The 19,845-nt window shown below is 45.4% G+C and overlaps 1 protein-coding gene across 2 annotated transcripts in view; it reads left to right on the top strand.

The window, feature by feature from the left end:
- LOC105485199 (cytokine receptor like factor 3) overlaps positions 1 to 19,845 on the top strand; it is a 56,589-nt gene that overhangs the window by 24,079 nt on the left and 12,665 nt on the right. For both annotated transcript variants that reach the window (XM_071082668.1, XM_071082669.1), the window contains exons 3-6: positions 6,133 to 6,220; positions 7,349 to 7,526; positions 10,456 to 10,678; positions 11,986 to 12,118. In XM_071082668.1, the coding sequence (XP_070938769.1) occupies positions 6,133 to 6,220; positions 7,349 to 7,526; positions 10,456 to 10,678; positions 11,986 to 12,118 (622 nt within the window). The remainder of the gene's footprint in view (positions 1 to 6,132; positions 6,221 to 7,348; positions 7,527 to 10,455; positions 10,679 to 11,985; positions 12,119 to 19,845) is intronic.

The following is a 19,845-nucleotide window of genomic DNA, read 5'->3' as shown; positions in this document are numbered from 1 at the left end:
CTGGCTCAGGTGATCCTCCCACCTCAGCCTCCCAAATAGCTGAGATTACAGGCGCGTGCCACCATGCCTGGCTAATTTTTGTATTTTTGGTAGAGACAGGGTTTCACCATGTTGCCCAGTCTGGTCTTGAATTCCCGGTCTCAAGCAGTCTTCCAATCTTGGCCTCCCGAAGTGCTGGGATTACAGGTGAGAGCCACCACAATTATAGTCTCCACTGTTCTGCTTAAAAAGTTAAAAAAAAGTGATTGGTGTTTACTCCTATCTTCAGCCAATTGAGTCATGCCCTGCTGCCTTCCTTTCTTTATTCTACTCACCTTCCTTCAACAGAGATCTTTGTCAGGCACATAACATAAACAAGGGGGCCAGATGCCGTGGCTCACGCCTGTAATCCCAGCACTTTCGGAGGCTGAAGCAAGTGGATCACTTGAGGTCAGGAGTTTAAGACCAGCCTGGGCAACAGCCTGTCTCTACAAAAAAAAAAAAAAAAAAAAAAATTAGCTGGGCATGGTGGTATGCACCTGGAGTCCCAACTACTTAGGAGGCCGAGGTGGGAGGATCACTTGAGGCCAGGAGATTAACGCTGCAGTGAGCCATGATTGCACCACTGCACTCCAGCCTGGGTGACAGAGTGAGACCCTGTCCCAAAAAATATAAAATAAGAGTAAGAATAAAAGCCAGGTGCAGTGACTCACGCCTGTAATCCCAGCACTTTGGGAGGTCGAGGTGGGCGGATCATGAGGTCAGGAGATCAAGACCATCCTGGCCAACATGGTGAAATCCCGTCTCTAGTGAAAATACAAAAATTAGCTGGCCATGGCAGCGTGTGCCTGTAGTCCCAGCTACTCGGGAGGCTGAGGCACGTGCCACTGCACTCCAGCCTGGGTGACAGAGTGAGACTCCCTCTCAAAAAAAAGAAAAGAATAAAATAGGTGAGAGTTCTTTCCTTTGGGATTCAGAGCCCAGTGAGAGAGAAATACATGCTAAGAGAGATCTAAGACCTCATTGGAGCACAGAGGAGGAAGTTCTTAACTTTGTCTGGAATAGTATAGGATAGCTTTCTGTAGGAGGAGTTCCACAGAGGCTATCAAGCAGACATAGGAAAAAGAGGAGGTAACAGCATGATTCCAAGCAGAAGCAACATCATCATAAATTAAGTGAATGGCATTTTCAAGGATCAGTTGAAGCTTTTTTTGTTTTTGTTTTTTTTTGAGACAGTCTCGCTCTGTCGCCCAGGCTGGAGTACAATGGCGCGATCTCAGCTCACTGCAAGCTCCGCCTCCCGGGTTCACGCCATTCTCCTGCCTCAGCCTCCCGAGTAGCTGGGACTACAGGCGCCCGCCACCTCGCCCGGCTAATTGTTTGTATTTTTAGTAGAGACAGGATTTCACCGTGTTAGCCAGGCTGGTCTTGATCTCCTGACCTCGTGATCCACCCACCTCTGTTGAAGCATTTTAAGCAGCAGAGTGACATGATCAGATGTGCATTAAAAAAAAAATGATCCTGCCTATGTTTTGGAGACTGTGTTAGAGATTGTAAGACTAGAGGGAAAAGAGACTGATTAAAAAGTTATTAGAGGCTGAGGCCAGGCTAACACCTATAACCCCAGCACTTTGGGATGTCAAGACAGGAGGATCACTTGAGGTCAGGAGTTTGAGACTAGCCGGGCCAACATGGTAATACCCCATCTCTACTAAAAATACAAAAATTGGCCAGGCATGGTGGCAGGTACCTGTAATTCCAGTTACTCGGGAGGCTGAGGCAGGAGAATCGCTTGAACCTGGGAGACGGAGGTTGCAGTGAGCCAAGATTGCAACATTATACTCCCAAAGTGCTGGGATTACAGGCGTGGGCCACTGTTTTAAAAAAAATTAGCCGGCTGGGCGCAGTGGCTCAAGCCTGTAATCCCAGCACTTTGGGAGGCTGAGACGGGCGGATCGCGAGGTCAGGAGATCGAGAACATCCTGGCTAACACAGTGAAACCCCGTCTCTACTAAAAAATACAAAAAACTAGCTGGGTGAGGTGGCGGGCGCCTGTAGTCCCAGCTACTCGGGAGGCTGAGGCAGGAGAATGGCGTAAACCCAGGAGGCGGAGCTTGCAGTGAGCTGAGATCCGGTCACTGCACCCCAGCCTGGGCGACAGAGCAAGGGTCCGTCTCAAAAAAAAAAAAAAAAAAATTAGCCAGGCGGGCTGAGCACAGTGGCTCACGGCTATAATCCCAGCACTTTGGGAAGCCAAGGCGGGCGGATCACGAGGTCAGGAGATCGAGACCATCCTGGCTAACACGGTGAAACCCCGTCTCTACTAAAAATACAAAAAATTAGCTGGGCGTGGTGGCAGGCGCCTGTAGTCCAAGCTACTTGGGAGGCTGAGGCAGGAGAATGGCGTGAACCCAGGAGGCGGAGATTGCAGTGAGCTGAGATTGCGCCATGGCACTCTAGCCTGGGCGACAGAGCAAGACTCTGTCTCAAAAATAAAAAAAAAATTAGCCAGGCTTAGTGGCATACACCAACTATTGTCCCAACTATTCAGGAGGCTGAGGTGGGAGGAGAGCTTGAGCTATGATTGCACCACTGCACTCCAGCCTGGGCAACAGAGCAAGACCCTGTCTCTTAAAAATAAAAACAAAAAAAAAAGAATTTTTTTTTCCCAGAAATGGAATTATTGATGATTTTACTGAGCAGTGACTGTTGTCTGTAGATGATTACCTACATATGTGATGGAGGGGAAAGGAAAGGATTTGTGATGGCAAAAATCAGCCTACTTTTGGATTCTGCATAAATAGTGGTGCTGTTTTTGACACAGTAAATGAAGGAGGAGGTGGGTGCTTAGTAAGTAGTCAGGCATTTGGCTTGGGCATGGTGAGTTTGAGGTGCTTAAGATGGAAATATGGGTATGATTCTTAGGAGAGAGATCATACCAGGAGATGTCAGTATGGCAGTTAATGGTATATATATCAAATATGAATCCATTGGAATAAGTACAATCATCGAGGGACACCGTGTAATGTGAGAAGAGCAGGTGAAAGAGATTAGAACACTAAGGGACACCAACATTTAAAGGTCATTTGAGGAAAAAGGAGCTAGGGAAGGCGACTGAATTCCATCCCTTCTGCAGAATGAGTGCTGGGAGTGTGGGAAAAAAGTGTGGATGATTCACGAGGCTGTTACTCCACCTGGAAGTTAATCTTCTTTTGGTCCCCCTTAGAATATAGTACGAGTGTTATCTTGACATTGCTAGTTACATTTTTGTCTTATCTTCAATGAGAAGTGTTTATTTGCCACTGACCATAACAGTGCTTTTGAGAAAATTCTAGCAGTACCATGGAATGTCTTTCCTTGGTGGCTTTGCATTTGGAAACAAACCCAGAAGCAGTGCAGCATGGGCCAGGAGCGTATACTCATCCCCTGATGACTGATCATTTGTTTTTATTTTAGAAGATAAATCCTGGCCAGGCACAGTGGCTCATGCCTGTAATCACAACACTTTGGGAGGCTGAGGTGGGCGGATCATCTAAGATTAGGAGTTCAAGACCAGCCTGGCCAACATGGTGAAACCCTGTCTCTACTAAAAATACAAAAATTAGCCGGGCATGGTGGTGGGTGCCTGTAATCCCATCTACCCAGGAGGCTGAGGCAAGAGGTTGCAGTGAGCCAAAATTGCACCATTGCACTCCAGCCTGGGCGATAAGAGTGAGATTCCGTCTCAAAAAAAAAAAAAGATAAATCCTAGCTGGGCATAGTGGCACATTCCTGTAGTCCTAGCTACTTGGGAGGCTGAGGCGGGAGGATCCCCTGAGCCCAGGAGTTTGAGGCTGCAGTGAGCTGTAATTACACATCACACTCCAGCCTGGGTGACAGAGTCAGACTCTGTCTCAAAAAGAAAAAATCCTTTGGGGCAGTGTGATTGTTACAGCATTTGATACTTGAATATTTTTGTATGTCCAAAATTTAATTAATTATTTATTTTTGAGAGGGAGTCTTGTACTGTTGCCTGGGCTGGAGTGCAGTGGCACGATCTTGGCTTGCTGCAGCCTCCGCCTCGTGGGTTCAAGCGATTCTCCTGCCTCAGCCTTCCGAGTAGCTGGGATTATAGGCACCCACTACCACGCCCAGCTAATTTTTTGTATTTTTAATAGAGACAGCGTTTCACCATGTTGCCCTGGCTGGTCTAGAACTCCTGACCTCGTGATTCACCCACCTTGGCCTCCCAAAGTGTTGGGATTACAAGCATGAGCCACCATGCCTGGCCTATGTTTTTTAATTTAAAAAAATTATTATACATCCCAGCAGCAGAAGGAAACTTCAGGAATATTTTTAATGTCAAACTCTTTCCTATTCTCCTGAGGGATAGAAACTTATTTATGGAATTTTGAGAATTGTATTTATTTATTTATTTATTTCTGAGACAGAGTCTCACACTGTTGCCCAGGCTGGAGTGCAGTGACGTGATCTTGGCTCACTGCAACCTCCACCTCCCAGGTTCAAGCAATTCTAGTGCTTCAGCCTCCTTAGTAGCTGGGACTACAGGAGCGTGCCACTATGCCCAGCTACTTTTTGTATTTTTAGTAGAGACGGGGTTTCACCATGCTGGCCAAGCTAGTCTTGAACTCCCAACCTAAGGTGACCAGCCAGCCTCAGCCTGCCAAAGTGCTGAGATTACAGGCATGAGCTATAGTACCCGGCCATGTCTGTTTTTCTTTTGGTGAGGAAGAAGGACATATGGTCTCAAAAAACTCGAGTAACTACAGGGCACATTCAGATGGAAAAGAGTTATGACAGTGTTCTTCAGGGCTGTTGAAGGACATAGAAGTTGGTTATTTTCATCTCATATGTAACTTTTTTTTTTTTTTTTTGAGACAGAGTCTCACTCTGTTGCCCAGGCTGGAGTGCAGTGGCGTGATTTCGGCTCACTGCAACCTCCACATCCCGGATTCAAGCGATTCTCCTGCCTTAGCCTCCTGAGTAGCTGGGAGTACAGGTGCCCACCGCCACACCCGACTAATTTTTGTATTTTTAGTAGAGACGTGGTTTCACCGTGTTGGCCAGGATGGTCTCGATCTCCTGACCTCGTGATCTACCCACCTTGGCCTCCCGAAGTGCTGGGATTACAGGCGTGAGCTGCCGCACCTGGCCTGACATTTTCTTTTTATTATTCTGTTGAATAATTTGTAATCTGATGTATGATACTCTTTTAGGAAAACATAGATGCATCATTTGGCTTTTCAAGCCCTATGCCCAGCCTGGGCAACATAGTGGGACCTCATCTCTACCCAAAAAAAAAACAAAATAGCTGGGCATGGTGGCGTGCACCTGTGGTCACAGCTACTTGGGAGGCTGAGATGGGAGGATTGCTTGAGCCCGGAAGTTTGAGGCTGCAGTGAGTTATGATCCTACCACTGCACTCCTACCTGAGTGACAGAACGTGACCCAGTCTCAAAAACAAACAAACAAAAAAACACAACCCTATCCCCTATTGCTCCTCTCAGGGCAATATTTTGTACTGGCTCCTATTGAAGTTCATAATGATTCTATAGGAGAGATGGGAAGAAGTCCCTGGGCTTTCTGGTTTGCCTAAAATTGGTTGATTTCCTTGTATAGAGCAGATAGATTTTTCTTTTTTTTTTTTTTTTTTTGAGACGGAATCTCGCTCTGTCGCCCAGGCTGGAGTGCAGTGGCGCGATCTCGGCTCACTGCAAGCTCCGCCTCCCGGGTTCACGCCATTCTCCTGCCTCAGCCTCCCGAGTAGCTGGGACTACAGGCGCCCACAACCGCGCCCGGCTAATTTTTTGTATTTTTAGTAGAGACGGGGTTTCACCGTGGTCTCGATCTCCTGACCTTGTGATCCGCCCGCCTCGGCCTCCCAAAGTGCTGGGATTACAGGCGTGAGCCACCGCGCCCGGCCAGATTTTTCATCTCTGGCAAAATGTTGTCACTGTGTATCCCTTTTCCTCTTGGATTTGATCTTAGAGTCACTTCTAAAACAGTTTCTACTTTAACTTTTTGGGAATTTGACTGTGGCATCATTTAAGAACTGTTTTCAGGAACACTAGAGACCCACCCAGACATGAGTTGTGTTGATTACTTTATATGTGACCATTTTCACTGTTCCAGTTCTCTTATTCTTGATTGTAGGTGAGATTGCCATGCTTGGTGGTGTGGGAGAAGAGAATGAGAAACTGTGGAGCTTTACCAAAAAGGCCTCGCACATTCAGTTGGACAGGTAAAAGAGTTGTGCCATTTGGACTTACTTTTAAGCATTTGAACTATGTCTGCTTTTTTCCTCCCTCTGTTCAAGATTCTGATTAAGGGAGATAGAGAATATATATTTCAAGGTTTTCAGGCTGGGCATGGTGGTTTACACCTGTAATCCCAGCATGTTGGGAGGTCAAGGCAGGCAGATCGCTTGAGGCCAGGAGTTTGAGACCAGCCTGGCCAACTTGTTGAAACCCCGTCTCTACTGAAAATATAAAAATTAGGCGGGCATAGTGGCGCATGCCTGTAATCCAGCTACTTGGGGAGGCTGAGACAGGAGAATTGCTTGAACCCTGGAGGCAGATGTTGCAGTGAGCCAAGATTGTACCACTACACTCCATCCTGGGCAACAGAGCAAGACTCCATCTCAAAATAAATATAAAATAAAATAAAAAATTATCCGGGTGTGGTGGCGTGCGCCTGTAGTCCCAGCTACTCAGGAGGCTGAGGCAGGAGAATCACTTGAATCAGGGAGGTGGAGGTTGCAGTGAGCTTAGTTCGCACCACAGCGCTCCAGCCTAGGGTGGGGGACAGAGTGAGACTCTGAGGGAAAAAAAAAAAAAAGCGTTTCACTGCCCATTACCACTGTTACTAATGAAATAGTTGTGATTGTAATCCTTGGTATAGTATTACTACAGATTTTTTCAATCCAATGTGTAAAAGAATTGTTAAATTTTAGAAATTCTCAATGTATTGTTGAAACGGAGTCATATTCCAGTAAACCAGATCGTTTGGCATAAAATGGACAGTTATGATCCTACCAATTTTCTGTCTTGCTTATATTTATTTGAAAAGAGAATCTTTGTGTAACATCTTGCAAATCCCCTACTGCCATAAGAATTACTTACTGGGGGCTTCAGGATCTTTCAAGCTTGTGACTGCTCTAAAATTTTTTTTTTTTTTAACTTTTTAAAACAGTTTTATTAAGATATAAATTCATAGACCATACAATTCACGCATTTGACATATGCAATTCAGTGGTTTTTATTATATTCATGGAATTGTGTAACCACCACTACAATCAATTTTTTTTTATTTCTTGTGTTTTTTAACTGTCAGTTAGAGGTCTCATAACACATGAGCTTTGTTTCCTCAGCTTACCAGAAGTACCTTTACTGGTTGATGTGCCTTGTTTATCTGCTCAGTTGGATGACTCAATTCTTAACATAGTGAAAGACCACATTTTTAAGCATGGAACAGTAGCATCTCGCCCACCAGTACAGATAGAAGAACTAATAGAGAAACCTGGAGGCATCATTGTACGATGGTGTAAGGTATGTAATTCAGAATTCTAGAAATAACTTCCACATTATGGGTTTGAGATTTGAGGGCCTTTCAGATTTTTTCATTGACTACTTTTAAATACATTCTTTTCTTCCCAAACAAAAATCTCTTTTACTTTACAGTAAAATGAAGTCACAGGGAACACTGAGGTAGTTCTTCCAGTTTTATTTTTATTTATTTATTTTTTTGAGACAGAGTTTCGCTCTTTTGCCCAGGCTGGAGTGAAGTGGCGTGATCTCAGCTGATTGCAACCTCCATGCCCTTCCCCGCCTGCTGCTTCCCCCAGGTTCAAGCCATTCTCCTGCTTCAGCCTCCTGAATAGCTGGGATTATAGGCCCCTGCCACCACACCTGGCTAATTTTTGTATTTTTTGTAGAGACGAGGTTTCACCATGTTGGCCAGGCTGGTCTTGAACTCCTGACCTCAGGTGATCCACTCGCCTCGGCCACCCAAAGTGTTGGGATTGTAGATGTGAGCCACCATGCCTGGCCTTTTTTACTGAAATGAAGCCTTGCTCTGTTGCCCATGCTGGAGTGCAGTGATGCAACCTTGGCTCACTGCAACCTCCACACCATTCCCTCTCCCCACCCACCCAGGTTCAGTAGCTGGGACTACCGGCACTACACCCAGCTAATTTTCTGTTTTTATTTTTGTTTTGTTTTTTTGAGACAGAGTCTTGCTCTGTGGCCCAGGCTGGAGTGCAGTGGCCAGATCTCAGCTCACTGCAAGCTCCGCCTCCCAGGTTTATGCCATTCTCCTGCCTCAGCCTCCCGAGTAACTGGGACTACAGGTGCACGCCACCTCGCCTGGCTAGTTTTTTGTGTTTTTTAGTAGAGATGGGGTTTCACCGTGTTAGCCAGGATGGTCTCGATCTCGTGACCTCGTGATCTGCCCGTCTCGGCCTCTCAAAGTGCTGGGATTACAGGCTTGAGCCACCACGGCCTAATTTTTTGTATTTTTAATCGAGACACAGTTTTGCCATGTTGGCCTCGAACTCCTTAAATCTCAAGTGATCCACCCACCTTGGCCTCCCAAAGTGCTGGGATTACAGGCATGAGCCACTGTGCTTGGCTGACATTTTCTTTTTCTTTTTTTTTTTTTTTTTGAGACAGAGTTTCGTTCTTGTTGCTCAGGCTGGAGTGCAATGGCATGATCTTGGCTCATCACAACCTCCACCTCCCGGGTTCAAGCGATCTTCCTGCCTCAGCCTCCTGAGTAGCTGGGATTAAGGCATGCGCCACCACGCCTGATTTTTGTATTTTTAGTAGAGGTGGGGTTCCTCCGTGTTGGTCAGACTGGTCTCAAACTCTTGACCTCAGGTGATCCACCTGCCTTGGTCTCCCAAAGTGCTGGGATTACAAGTGTGAGCCCCCGTGCCCAGCCAGATTTTCTTAAAAGGAATTTTTGTTTGTTTGTTTGTTTTGTAAACATGCTGTTATTTCATAACAGGACTCTTTTTCCATTTTTATTAATTTTCCTATCAGTGGACCTAGTTATTTCCAGGTTTTTGCTATAAGTATTTTTACTTGTGTTTCCTTATGAACATATGTGAAGTTTGTAAAATATTAATATTTACCTAGCTGTAAAATTATGAGGTCTTCTTAGAGTATTGGATCCATACACTAATAGGTAATAACAAACTTTCCACAAGATGATTGTATCAATTTAGCCTTCCAAACAGTATATGAGTTTCTGTTATTCCATATCTTGACCGATAATTGGCATTGTGAGACTTTATATTTTTGCCTAAATGTACCTTGTTGTGGTTTTATTTATTTATTTGTTTGTTTTTGAGACAGGGTCTTACTCTGTCACCCAGGCTGGAGTACAGTGGCACAATCATGTCTCACTCCAGTCTCAACCTCCTGGGCTCAAGTGATCCTCCTGCCTCAGTCCTCAAGTAACTGGGACTTCAGGCATGTGCTTCCATACCCAGCTAAGTTTTGTAATTTTTTGTAGAGATGGAGTTTTGCCATGTTGCCCAGGCTGGCCTCAAATTCCTGGGCTCGAGTGCTCCATCCGCTTCGGCCTCCCAAAGTCTTAGGATTATAGGCATGAGCCACCATGTCTGGCCTTGTTGTGGTTTTAGATTGCATTTGCCATATTACAAATTAGGTTGAATATTTATAATATATATATTTTGGCTATTTATATTTCTTCTCCTGTAGAATACTTATTTATGTCTTTTACCCACTTTTCTATTGGTGGCTAATTAACATACAGAATATATGCAGGACCCCTAAAAATTAATGGGGATTCTGTATACTGTATGTTAATTATGTCTTGGTTATTATGAATGATGTATGGTTTTGGGAACCTTATCATTGAATCTTTAATGTTTTGTCTTTGGCATTGATTAAAAAACATGCCATTTCTTCAAAGGAGGCAGACTTTTTTATATCAGACTGGGAAATGTAGAACACATGGTTCAATAAAGAAAAGAAGGGTGCTCAGGCTCAGTGACTCACACCTGTAATCCTAGCACTTTGAGAGGCTGAGACGGGAAGATTGCTTAAGCTCAGGAATTAAAGATCTGAGATATGGTGAAAACCCATCTCTACAAAAAATACAAAAAATTAGCCGGACATGGTGGTATGCACCGGAAGTCCCAGCCAGCTACTTAGGGGGGTTGAAGGAGGAGGATGTCTTGAACCCAGGGTATGGAGGCTGCAATAAGCCGAGATCATGCCTCTGCACTCCAGCCTGGGTGACCAAGTGAGACCCTGCCTCAAAAAAAAAAAAAAGAAGAGCGATAATGATGTGATGGCATATTTTCTATGGCCTTCCCAAGAATACCCCATATTCAGCACGTGGGCCTGGCTGCTTGGTCCAAAATGGCTCCATTCAAAGTTTTTAAGCAGTGATGGCTGAGAGAAGTCATTTTCTGTTTCTCAGCTAACATAAAGCTTTTCTCCTTAGGTGGATGACGACTTTACAGCCCAAGATTACAGGCTCCAGTTTCGTAAATGTACTTCAAATCATTTTGAGGATGTATATGTAGGTTCTGAAACTGAATTCATAGTATTGCACATAGACCCCAACGTTGATTATCAGTTCAGAGTCTGTGCCCGAGGAGATGGCCGACAGGAGTGGAGTCCTTGGAGTGTTCCCCAAATAGGTCATTCCACATTGGTGCCTCATGGTATGCTGCTAACCTTTTCTCTCCTGAAGCCTAACTGTATATTAGAATACCTGCATTCTGTGCTAAGGGCAGCACACTGACAACCAGCTATTCTAAGCATAGATCCTGAATTGATAAGAACAACATGCACCTTGTATTTTACTCAGATTACCTCATGTGATTTTTGTTTTCATCAGTTCTTCAGAGACCAAAAAAAAAATGCTGGACTAGATTTTTAGCCTCACTGAAAACCAAAGATTGAAAATATTGTGTAGGACACTGATACTCCTTTTTATTCGTCTTCTTTTTTTTATATTTTACTTTTATTTAGTTAGTTTTTTTTGAGACAAGGTCTCACCTCTGTCGCCCAGGCTGGCGTGTGGTGATGCAATCATGCAGCCTGACCTCTGGATCCTTCTGCCTCAGCCTCCCAAGTAGCCAGGACCACCTGCATGCACCACCACACCTGGCTAATTTTTTTTTTTTTTTTTTTTTTTGTAGAGACCAGGTCTTGCTATGTTGCCCAGGCTGTTCTCAAATTCCTGGGCTCAAGCAGTCCTCTTGCCGTGGCCTCCCAAAGTCCTGAGATTATAGGCGTGAGCCACTGTGCCCAGCTGATGCTGATTTTCCAAACCCTCAAGAAATACCTGGAGAGAGACATTTTCTTAAAAGTCTGATTTCAGGGCCAGGCGTGGTGGCTCATGCCTGTAATCCCAGCACTTTGGGAGGCCAAGGCAGGCGGATCACAAGATCAGGAGATGGAGACCATCCTGGCTAACACAGTGAAACCCCGTCTCTACTAAAAAAAAAAAAGTTGGACAGGCGTGGTGGCGGGCGCCTGTAATCCCAGCTACTGGGGAGGCTGAAGCAGGAGAATGACTGAACTCGGGAGATGGAGCTTGCAGTGAGCCGAGATCGCGCCACTGCACTCCAGCCTGGGTGACAGAGCGAGACTCAAAAAAAAGTCTTATGATTTGAAATTGATCTCTCTCCTGCATTCTTGTTTAGAAGATGTAGACTCATTTATTAATTAGATTTTTATCAGGTTGGAATAAGTTCAAGCAATTATGCTTGAACTATGATTTTATTAGATAAGAGATAACACTTATTTGATTTATTATGTCAAAATTATGCAGGCATATACTAAAATCTTTTTTGTAATTTGTGGGACTGATCATGATATCCTGTTAATGGAATCTTTTATTTTATTGAACTTGACCATGGCCCCTAAGAGTAGTCTCCCATTTCCACGTTTTATTTAACATGTCTGTATTGAAGATATCCCTCAAGAGATTCTAACAGTTTTCAATATCTTTGCTTTTAAAAAGAGTGGACAGCTGGTTTTGAGGGGTACAGTCTGAGCAGTCGAAGAAATATAGCACTCCGGAATGATTCTGAATCATCAGGTGTTCTCTACTCCAGAGCTCCGACTTATTTCTGTGGACAGACATTAACATTCAGGCAAGTAGATATTAAAACATCTTACCTGCCTCAGGAAGCAGAGTGAAGTGCTCAGAGCATACATGAGCTTTGAATTCAAAACATCCTGAATTTATTCCATCATTTATAGGCAGTGTTACTGTGGGAAGGCTTCTTTATATCCTGCAGCTGTAGTTTTCTCATCTGTATTCATAGGGTTATTACATAGATTAACTGGGAAATGTATATAAAATGCTTGATATTTAATATGTTTATATCTGTCTTCTTCTTGGTAAGTAGAGGTAAGTAGAATATCTCTCAAAAGTCAATCTTAGGCTAGGCATGGTGGCTCACACCTGTAATCCCAGCATTTTGGGAGGCCGAGGCGGGTGGATTACCTGAGGTTGAGAGTTCGAGACCAGCCTGATCAACATGGAGAAACCCCGTCTCTACTAAAAATACAAAATTAGCCGGGCATGGTGGCACGTATGCCTGTAATCCCAGCTACTCGGGAGGCTGAGGCAGGTGAATCACTTGAACCCAGGAGGCTGAGGTTGCAGTGAGCCGAGATCATGCCATTGCACTCCAGCCTGGGCAACAAGAATGAAACTCTGTCTCAAACACATGCACTCACACACACAATTAAAAAGTCAATCTTGGCCGGGCGCGGTAATCCCAGCACTTTGGGAGGCCGAGGCGGGTGGATCATGAGGTCAGGAGATCGAGACTATCCTGGCTAACATGGTGAAACCCCGTCTCTACTAAAAATACAAAAAACTAGCCGGGCGTGGTGGCGGGCGCCTGTAGTCTCAGCTACTTGGGAGGCTGAGGCGGGAGAATGGCGTGAACCCGGGAGGCGGAGCTTGCAGTGAGCCGAGATCACGCCACTGCACTCCAACCTGGGAGACACAGCGAGACACTGTCTCAAAAAAAAAAAAAGTCAATCTTAAAAATTTAGAGGCCAAGAGGCCGGATGCAGCGGCTCACGCTTGTAATCCCAACACTTTGGGAAGCCAAGGCGGACGGATCACTTGTGGTCAGGAGTTCGAGGCCGGCCTGACCAACATGGTGAAACCCTGTCTTTACTAAAAATACAAATATTAGGCCAGGCGCGGTGGCTCACACCTGTAATCCCAGCACTTTGGGAGGGTGAGGCGGGTGGATCATGAGCTTAGGAGATCAAGACCATCCTGGCCAACATGGTGAATCCCCGTCTCTACTAAAAATACAAAAATTAGCTGTGTGTGGTAGCACACGCCTGTAATCCCAGCAACTAGGGAGGGTGAGGCAGGAGACTCACTTGAACCCAGGAGGCAAAAGTTGCAGTGAGCCACTGTACTTCAGCCTGGCAACAGGGTGAAATTCTGTCTCCAAAAAAAAAAAAAAAAAAAAATTAGCCAGGTGTGGTGGCGGACACCTATAATACCAACTACTCAGGAGGCTGAGGCATGAGAATTGCTTGAACCTGGGAGGCGGAAGTTACAGTGAGCTGAGATCGCGCCACTGTACTCCAGCCTGGGTGACAGTGAGACTCCATCTCAAAAAAAAAAAAAAAAAAAAAGCACGGGCCGGGCATGGTGGCTCATGCCTGTAATCCCAGCACTTTGGGAGGGCGAGGCGGGCAGATCACAAGATCAGGAGATCGAGACCATCCTGGCCAACATAGTGAAACCCTGTCTCTACTAAAAATACTAAAAATTAACTGGGTGTGGTGGCGGGTGCCTGTAGTCCCAGCTACTTGGGAGGCTGAGGCAGGAGAGTCACTTGAAGCCGGGAGGCGGAGGTTGCAGTGAGCAGAGATTGTGGCACTGCTCTCCAGCCTGGGTGACAGTGCGAGATTCCCTCTCAAAGAAAAAAGCAAGGCCGGGCGCGGTGGCTCAAGCCTGTAATCCTAGCACTTTGGGAGGCCGAGACGGGCGGATCACGAGGTCAGGAGATCGAGACCATCCTGGCTAACACGGTGAAACCCCGTCTCTACTAAAAATACAAAAAATTAGCCGGGCGAGGTGGCGGGCGCCTGTAGTCCCAGCTACTTGGGAGGCTGAGGCAGGAGAATGGCGTAAACCCGGGAGGCGGAGCTTGCAGTGAGCTGAGATCCGGCCACTGCACTCCAGCCTGGGCGACAGAGCGAGACTCCGTCTCAACAAAAAAAAAAAAAAAAAAAAAAAGAAAAAAGCAAATTTACCAGCCAAGAATTTATTTTGTCCTTTGTGAGTCATTAACAGCAAGTCTTTGTAAGAGAGAATGCTGTAAACATATTATGTATATGCTACTCTGTAAAGTAAAACTGAAAGCAAGCCTCCCTTACCACTGATTAATGTTGTTTCTCTACCCATTTCTTTCTGTAATGGGAAAGTTTCTTTTTTTTTTTTTTTTTTTTTGTGACGGAGTCTCGCGCTGTGTCACCCAGGCTGGAGTGCAGTGGCGCGATCTCGGCTCACTGCAAGCTCCGCCTCCCAGGTTCACGCCAATTCTCCTGCCTCAGCCTCCGAGTAGCTGGGACTACAGGCGCCCGCCACCACGCCCGGCTAGTTTTTTGTATTTTTAGTAGAGACGGGGTTTCACCATGTTAGCCAGGATGGTCTCGCTCTCCTGACCTCGTGATCCACCCGCCTAGGCCTCCCAAAGTGCTGGGATTACAGGCTTGAGCCACCGCGCCCAGCCTTTTTTTCTTGTTTTCATGTTATCTGAAATGTATTCTTTATAGTCACGTTTCTAAATAGTTCTTTGTAGAAACCATAGACCAGTTTTGACTTAGAGAAGTAAAGTTTGCCTGATTTTCACCATACTCACCTTAGTGTAACAAGCTCTCCTCTAAGTTTTAAGTCTTGAGATGGGATTTTATTGTGAATGCTTGACCCAAGTTCCTCTTGTTCTCAGGGCCTTATTATTTAAGGCATGGAGAATATCTGAATATGTTATTTAAGCCAATGTTGCTGTATTCCTCTCCAGCTAAGTAATTTGAATTGTCAGCAGTTGTCAGAATATACTAGTTTATGTTTTGTCTAATTTTTGACACCTCTTCTCACCCCTTAATGAAGAATGACTCAGTAACCAGAAAAATACCAACAGAGAGAGACAGAGAAAAAAAAAGACGAATACCTAAAATATATTTAATTATTCCCCAGGTAATCATGAGTTTTCTGTACCCCTTCTCTGCTTATGTCCCTTGTTTACAGAAGCACTTCCGTTAGTGACTCTCCTGAGAACAAGGTATTTCTGTGCAATGACAGAGCTTCCTACCTTGATAAATTCAGGCCAGATATCTCAGACTGCAATAATGATGATGATGATGATAATTGCAGTTAATGGCCGGGCGCGGTGGCTTACGCCTGTAATCCCAGCACTTTGGGAGGCTGAGGCGGGCAGATCACAAGGTCAGGAGATCAAGACCATCCTGGCTAACACGGTGAAACCCCTTCTCTACTAAAAATACAAAAATAAATTAGCCGGGCATGGTGGCAGGCACCTGTAGTCCCAGCTACTCGGGAGGCTGAGGCAGGAGAATGGCATGAACCTGGGAGGCAGAGCTTGCAGTGAGCCGAGATCGCACCACTGCACTCCAGCCTGGGCAACAGAGCGAGACTCTGTCTTGAAAAAAATAATAATAATAATTGCAGTTAATATTTAAACAATATTTACTGTGTGTCATGTACTGTCTTAAGTATTTTACTTGTATTAACTCATTTGATTTTCATAGTAACCCAGTGAGATAGACGTATTTATTTTAGGGATGAGGAAACTGAGGCACAGAGAAGTTATTTACCCAGTGTCACACAGCTAGTAAATGCCAAAACTAGGGTTTAAATCCAGGCAGTTCAACTCCAGACTGGTCTGTATTGCTTCTTTTTCATCTTTTTCATGGAGAGTTAATATGATTCTAGTTGGTATTGAAGTCTACAATTTCTCCATTACTGTGTCCTTAGCTCTTTAACTTTTACCTCTGATGACCTTTTACCCCTTGATCTGATGGTCTCCTGCTTTTTAAATTCTTCCTCCTTGGACACATGGTAATGTCTGATAGATTGCATAGTTAGTTTTATTTCTTAGGTCATTCAGTAAATATTTATTAAGACATTGGAACTTATACAAATTGATTTAAATTCACCTCTGCTGACCATGCTGTGAAAGACACAGTAGGTCTCAATAAACTGTTAGTGTGTCTGGCCTCTCCTAAAGATGCATCACCAGGCCCCACTTGGCAGGGTGATTAACTAAAATTCAGTTAAACTCAATATGATCGTAGCCAGCCTTTTGCATTTTTGTCATTTTTTTCTTTTGACTGTGGAATGAAATGTTTTCTCCCCTTGTTTAAAGGAATTTCAGGCATCAGCAATGAAGCCAGAGATGTGAATGCGAAGGGAGTCCATGCATAAGGGAGGAGCAAGTGGGTGTACTTGAATCAAGAGAAATAGTATTTAGTTTTTTGAGGGTGCTTAGGGCCTAGTAATTAGAAGGGAGCTTATACTCTTGAAGGCACTACTTTGTTATTTATCCCAGTCGGTCCCTGCTGAAGTTTCTGGAAGGCTTAGAGCTGCTGAAGCCAGAGAAACCTGTGATACTGGCTGGACTGTAACAGTCTTTAGACCCACTCTCATTAGATGCCCAGGTCTGCTAGCAACCCCCTCCTTCCAGATCTCCCTGACTTCCTATGTAAACATTCCTGCTCTTTCCTTCTAAGATTTTCTGATTTTTTTTTTAAAGGTTTATTTTCTTTCTTTCTTTCTGTTTCTTTTGAGACAGAATCTCGTTCTGTTGCCCAGGCTGGAATGCAATGGCACGATTTCGGCTCACTGCAACCTCCACCTCTCAGGTTCAAGCGACCCTCTCACCTCAGCCTCCTGAGTAGCTGGGACTACAGGTGCCTGCCACCACACCTGCGTAATTTTTTGTATTTTTATAGAGACAGAGTTTCACCATGTTACCCAGGATGGTCTCAATCTCCTGACCTCGTGATCCGCCCTTCTTGGCCTCCTAAAGTGCTGGGATTACAGGCGTGAGCCACTGCGCCGAACCTATTTTCTTTCTCATTCCCCTCCCCAGTTCTCCCCTTCTTTTTAAGACAAGGCCTCGCTGTGTCGCCCAGGTTGAAGTGCAGTGGTGCAATCTCAGCTCACTGCAACCTCCACCTCACAGGTTCAAGCGACCCTCTCACCTCAGCCTCCTGAGCAGCTGGGATTACAGGAGCCACTACCACACCCAGCTAATTTTTGTATTTTTTGTAGATACGGGGTTTCACCATGTTGTTTAGGGTGGTCTCAAACCCCTGAGCTCAAGTGATCTGCTCACCACAGCTTCCCACAGTGCTGGGATTACAGGCGTGAGCCACTGCACCTGGCCCTGATTTTTTTTTTTTGGAAGACAGACTCTCACTCTGACGCCCAGGCTGGAGTGCAGTGGCACAATCTTGACTCACTGCAACTTCCACCTCTCAGGTTCAAGCGATTCTCCTACCTCAGCCTCCCAAGTAGCTGGGATTACAGGCGTGTGCCACCATGCCCAGCTAATTTTTTTGTTGTTGTTAGTAGAGATGGGGTTTCACCATATTGGCCAGACTGGTGTCGAACTCCTGACCTCAAGTAATCTGCCCACCTCGGCCTCCCAAAGTACTGGAATTACAGGTATGAGGCACTGCGCCCAGCCGATCTTATTTTTTAACCATATTTTTACTTTCTCTTTACCACTGCTTTTCTCTAAAAAAGAGAGAAAGCTACAAAAATTAGCTGGGTTTGGTGCTCTGCACCTGTAATCCCAGCTATTCGGGAGACTGAGGCAGAAATGGACTGAACCTGAGAGGTAGAGGTTGCAGTGAGCAGAAATCGCGCCACTGCACCTCAGCCTGGGTGACAGAGCAAGACTTCATCTGAAAAAAAAAAAGAGAGAGAGAGAGAAAGCCTGCCGTTACAAGTGGCATGCACCTGTAGTCCCAGCTACTTGGAAGGCTGAGGTGGAAGGATCACTTGAGCCCAGGAGGCAGAGGCTGCAGTGAGCCCAAGATTGTGCCACTGCGCTCCAGCCTGGGTGACAGTGACACCCTGTCTCTAAAAAAAGAGGGAAGGTGCTTTAGGTGCTAACAGCCTTCTTTAATCCTAATAGTCTAGGAGGTAGGCTGTTAACTGTCTTTCTTTTACAGAGAAAAAACGAAAGCAGAGAGACTAAGTGGCTTGTCAGGATTCAAATCCTGGCAGTCTAACTCCAGTCTGTGCTCTTAACCACTGTGTTACCTACCTCTCACTACTAACGTTAGGTGGGCAGTCAAAGGAATAATAAGGCTATTCTTCATTAACTTTTTCCTTCAAAGGACATTAAAAAGTTGATGTTGGCCGGGCGCAGTGGCTCAAGCCTGTAATCCCAGCACTTTGGGAGGCCGAGACGGGCGGATCACGAGGTCAGGAGATCGAGACCATCCTGGCTAACACGGTGAAACCCCGTCTCTACTAAAAAATACAAAAAACTAGCCGGACGAGGTGGCGGGCGCCTGTAGTCCCAGCTACTCGGGAGGCTGAGGCAGGAGAATGGCGTAAACCCGGGAGGCGGAGCTTGCAGTGAGCTGAGATCCGGCCACTGCACTCCAGCCTGGGCGACAGAGCGAGACTCCGTCTCAAAAAAAAAAAAAAAAAAAAGTTGATGTTCCAGTTACCTATTGTTGTGTAAGTACTTCATAATTTAGTGGCTTAGAAGAACTATAGGCATTTGTTTTGCTCAGGAAACTGCAGTTTGGGCAGAACTTGGTGAAGACAGCTCATTTCTATTTCATGTGGTATTAGGTAGAGTAGTTCAACTAGGGATGACTAGTCCTCTAGTCTGCTTCAAAGATGGCTCACTCACATGGCTGGCAGATTGGTTCTGATTCTTTGTTCCTCTCCATGTGGGCGTCTCCGTGGCTGTTTGGGCTTTCTTACATCATGGTGACTGGACTCCAAGAATGAGCATGTTAAGAGATAGGAAGTATAAGATGGGAGTTTTTTTTAAACCTGGGACTGGAAACTGATTTAGTATTACTTATATCATATCCTTTTTTTTTTTTTTTTTTTTTTTTTTGAGACGGAGTCTCATTCTGCTGCCCAGGCTGGAATGCAATGGCACGATGTCGGCTCATTGCAGCCTCCACCTCTCAGGTTTACGTGGTTCTCCTGTCTCAGCCTCCTGAGTAGCTGGGATTACAGGGGCCTGCCACCATGCCCGGCTAATTTTTGTATTTTTAGTAGAGATGGGGTTTCACCATGTTGGCCAGGCTGGTTTCAAACCTCTGACCTCAGGTGATCTGTCTGTGTTGGCCTCCCAAAGTGCTAGGATTACAGGTATGAGCCACCGCACCCAGTCAAAACTACTTTTTTTTGGAGATGAAGTCTTGCTTGCCCAGGCTGGAGTGCGGTGGCACGATCTGGACTCACCGCAACCTCTGCCTCCCAGGTTCAAGCGATTCTCCTGCCTCAGCCTCCTTGGGATTACAGGCGCCTGCTACCACGCCTGGCTAATTTTTGTATTTTTAGTAGAAATGGGGTTTCACCATGTTGGCCAGGCTGGTCTTGATCTCCTGACCTCATGATCCACCCACCTCCGCCTCCCAAAGTGCTGGGATTACAGGCATGAGCCACTGTACCCGGCCCAAAACTACTTTTCTAAAATGTAAGGACAGTTCTCCTGATTAACTCCAATCTTTTCTCTTTGCATGAAGCTGATTGTTTTGTACAACCCTTATTCCACTCAGGCGGTATTTATAGTACCTGCTATTGTAGGGAATGCAAAGTTTAAGAGAAAAAGAAACG

The sequence above is a fragment of the Macaca nemestrina genome, chromosome 17 (genome assembly GCF_043159975.1).
Source record: "Macaca nemestrina isolate mMacNem1 chromosome 17, mMacNem.hap1, whole genome shotgun sequence".
Lineage (NCBI taxonomy): Eukaryota > Metazoa > Chordata > Mammalia > Primates > Cercopithecidae > Macaca > Macaca nemestrina.
Note: the sequence above shows the minus strand (reverse complement) of the source record. Positions and strands in the feature narration are given on the sequence as shown.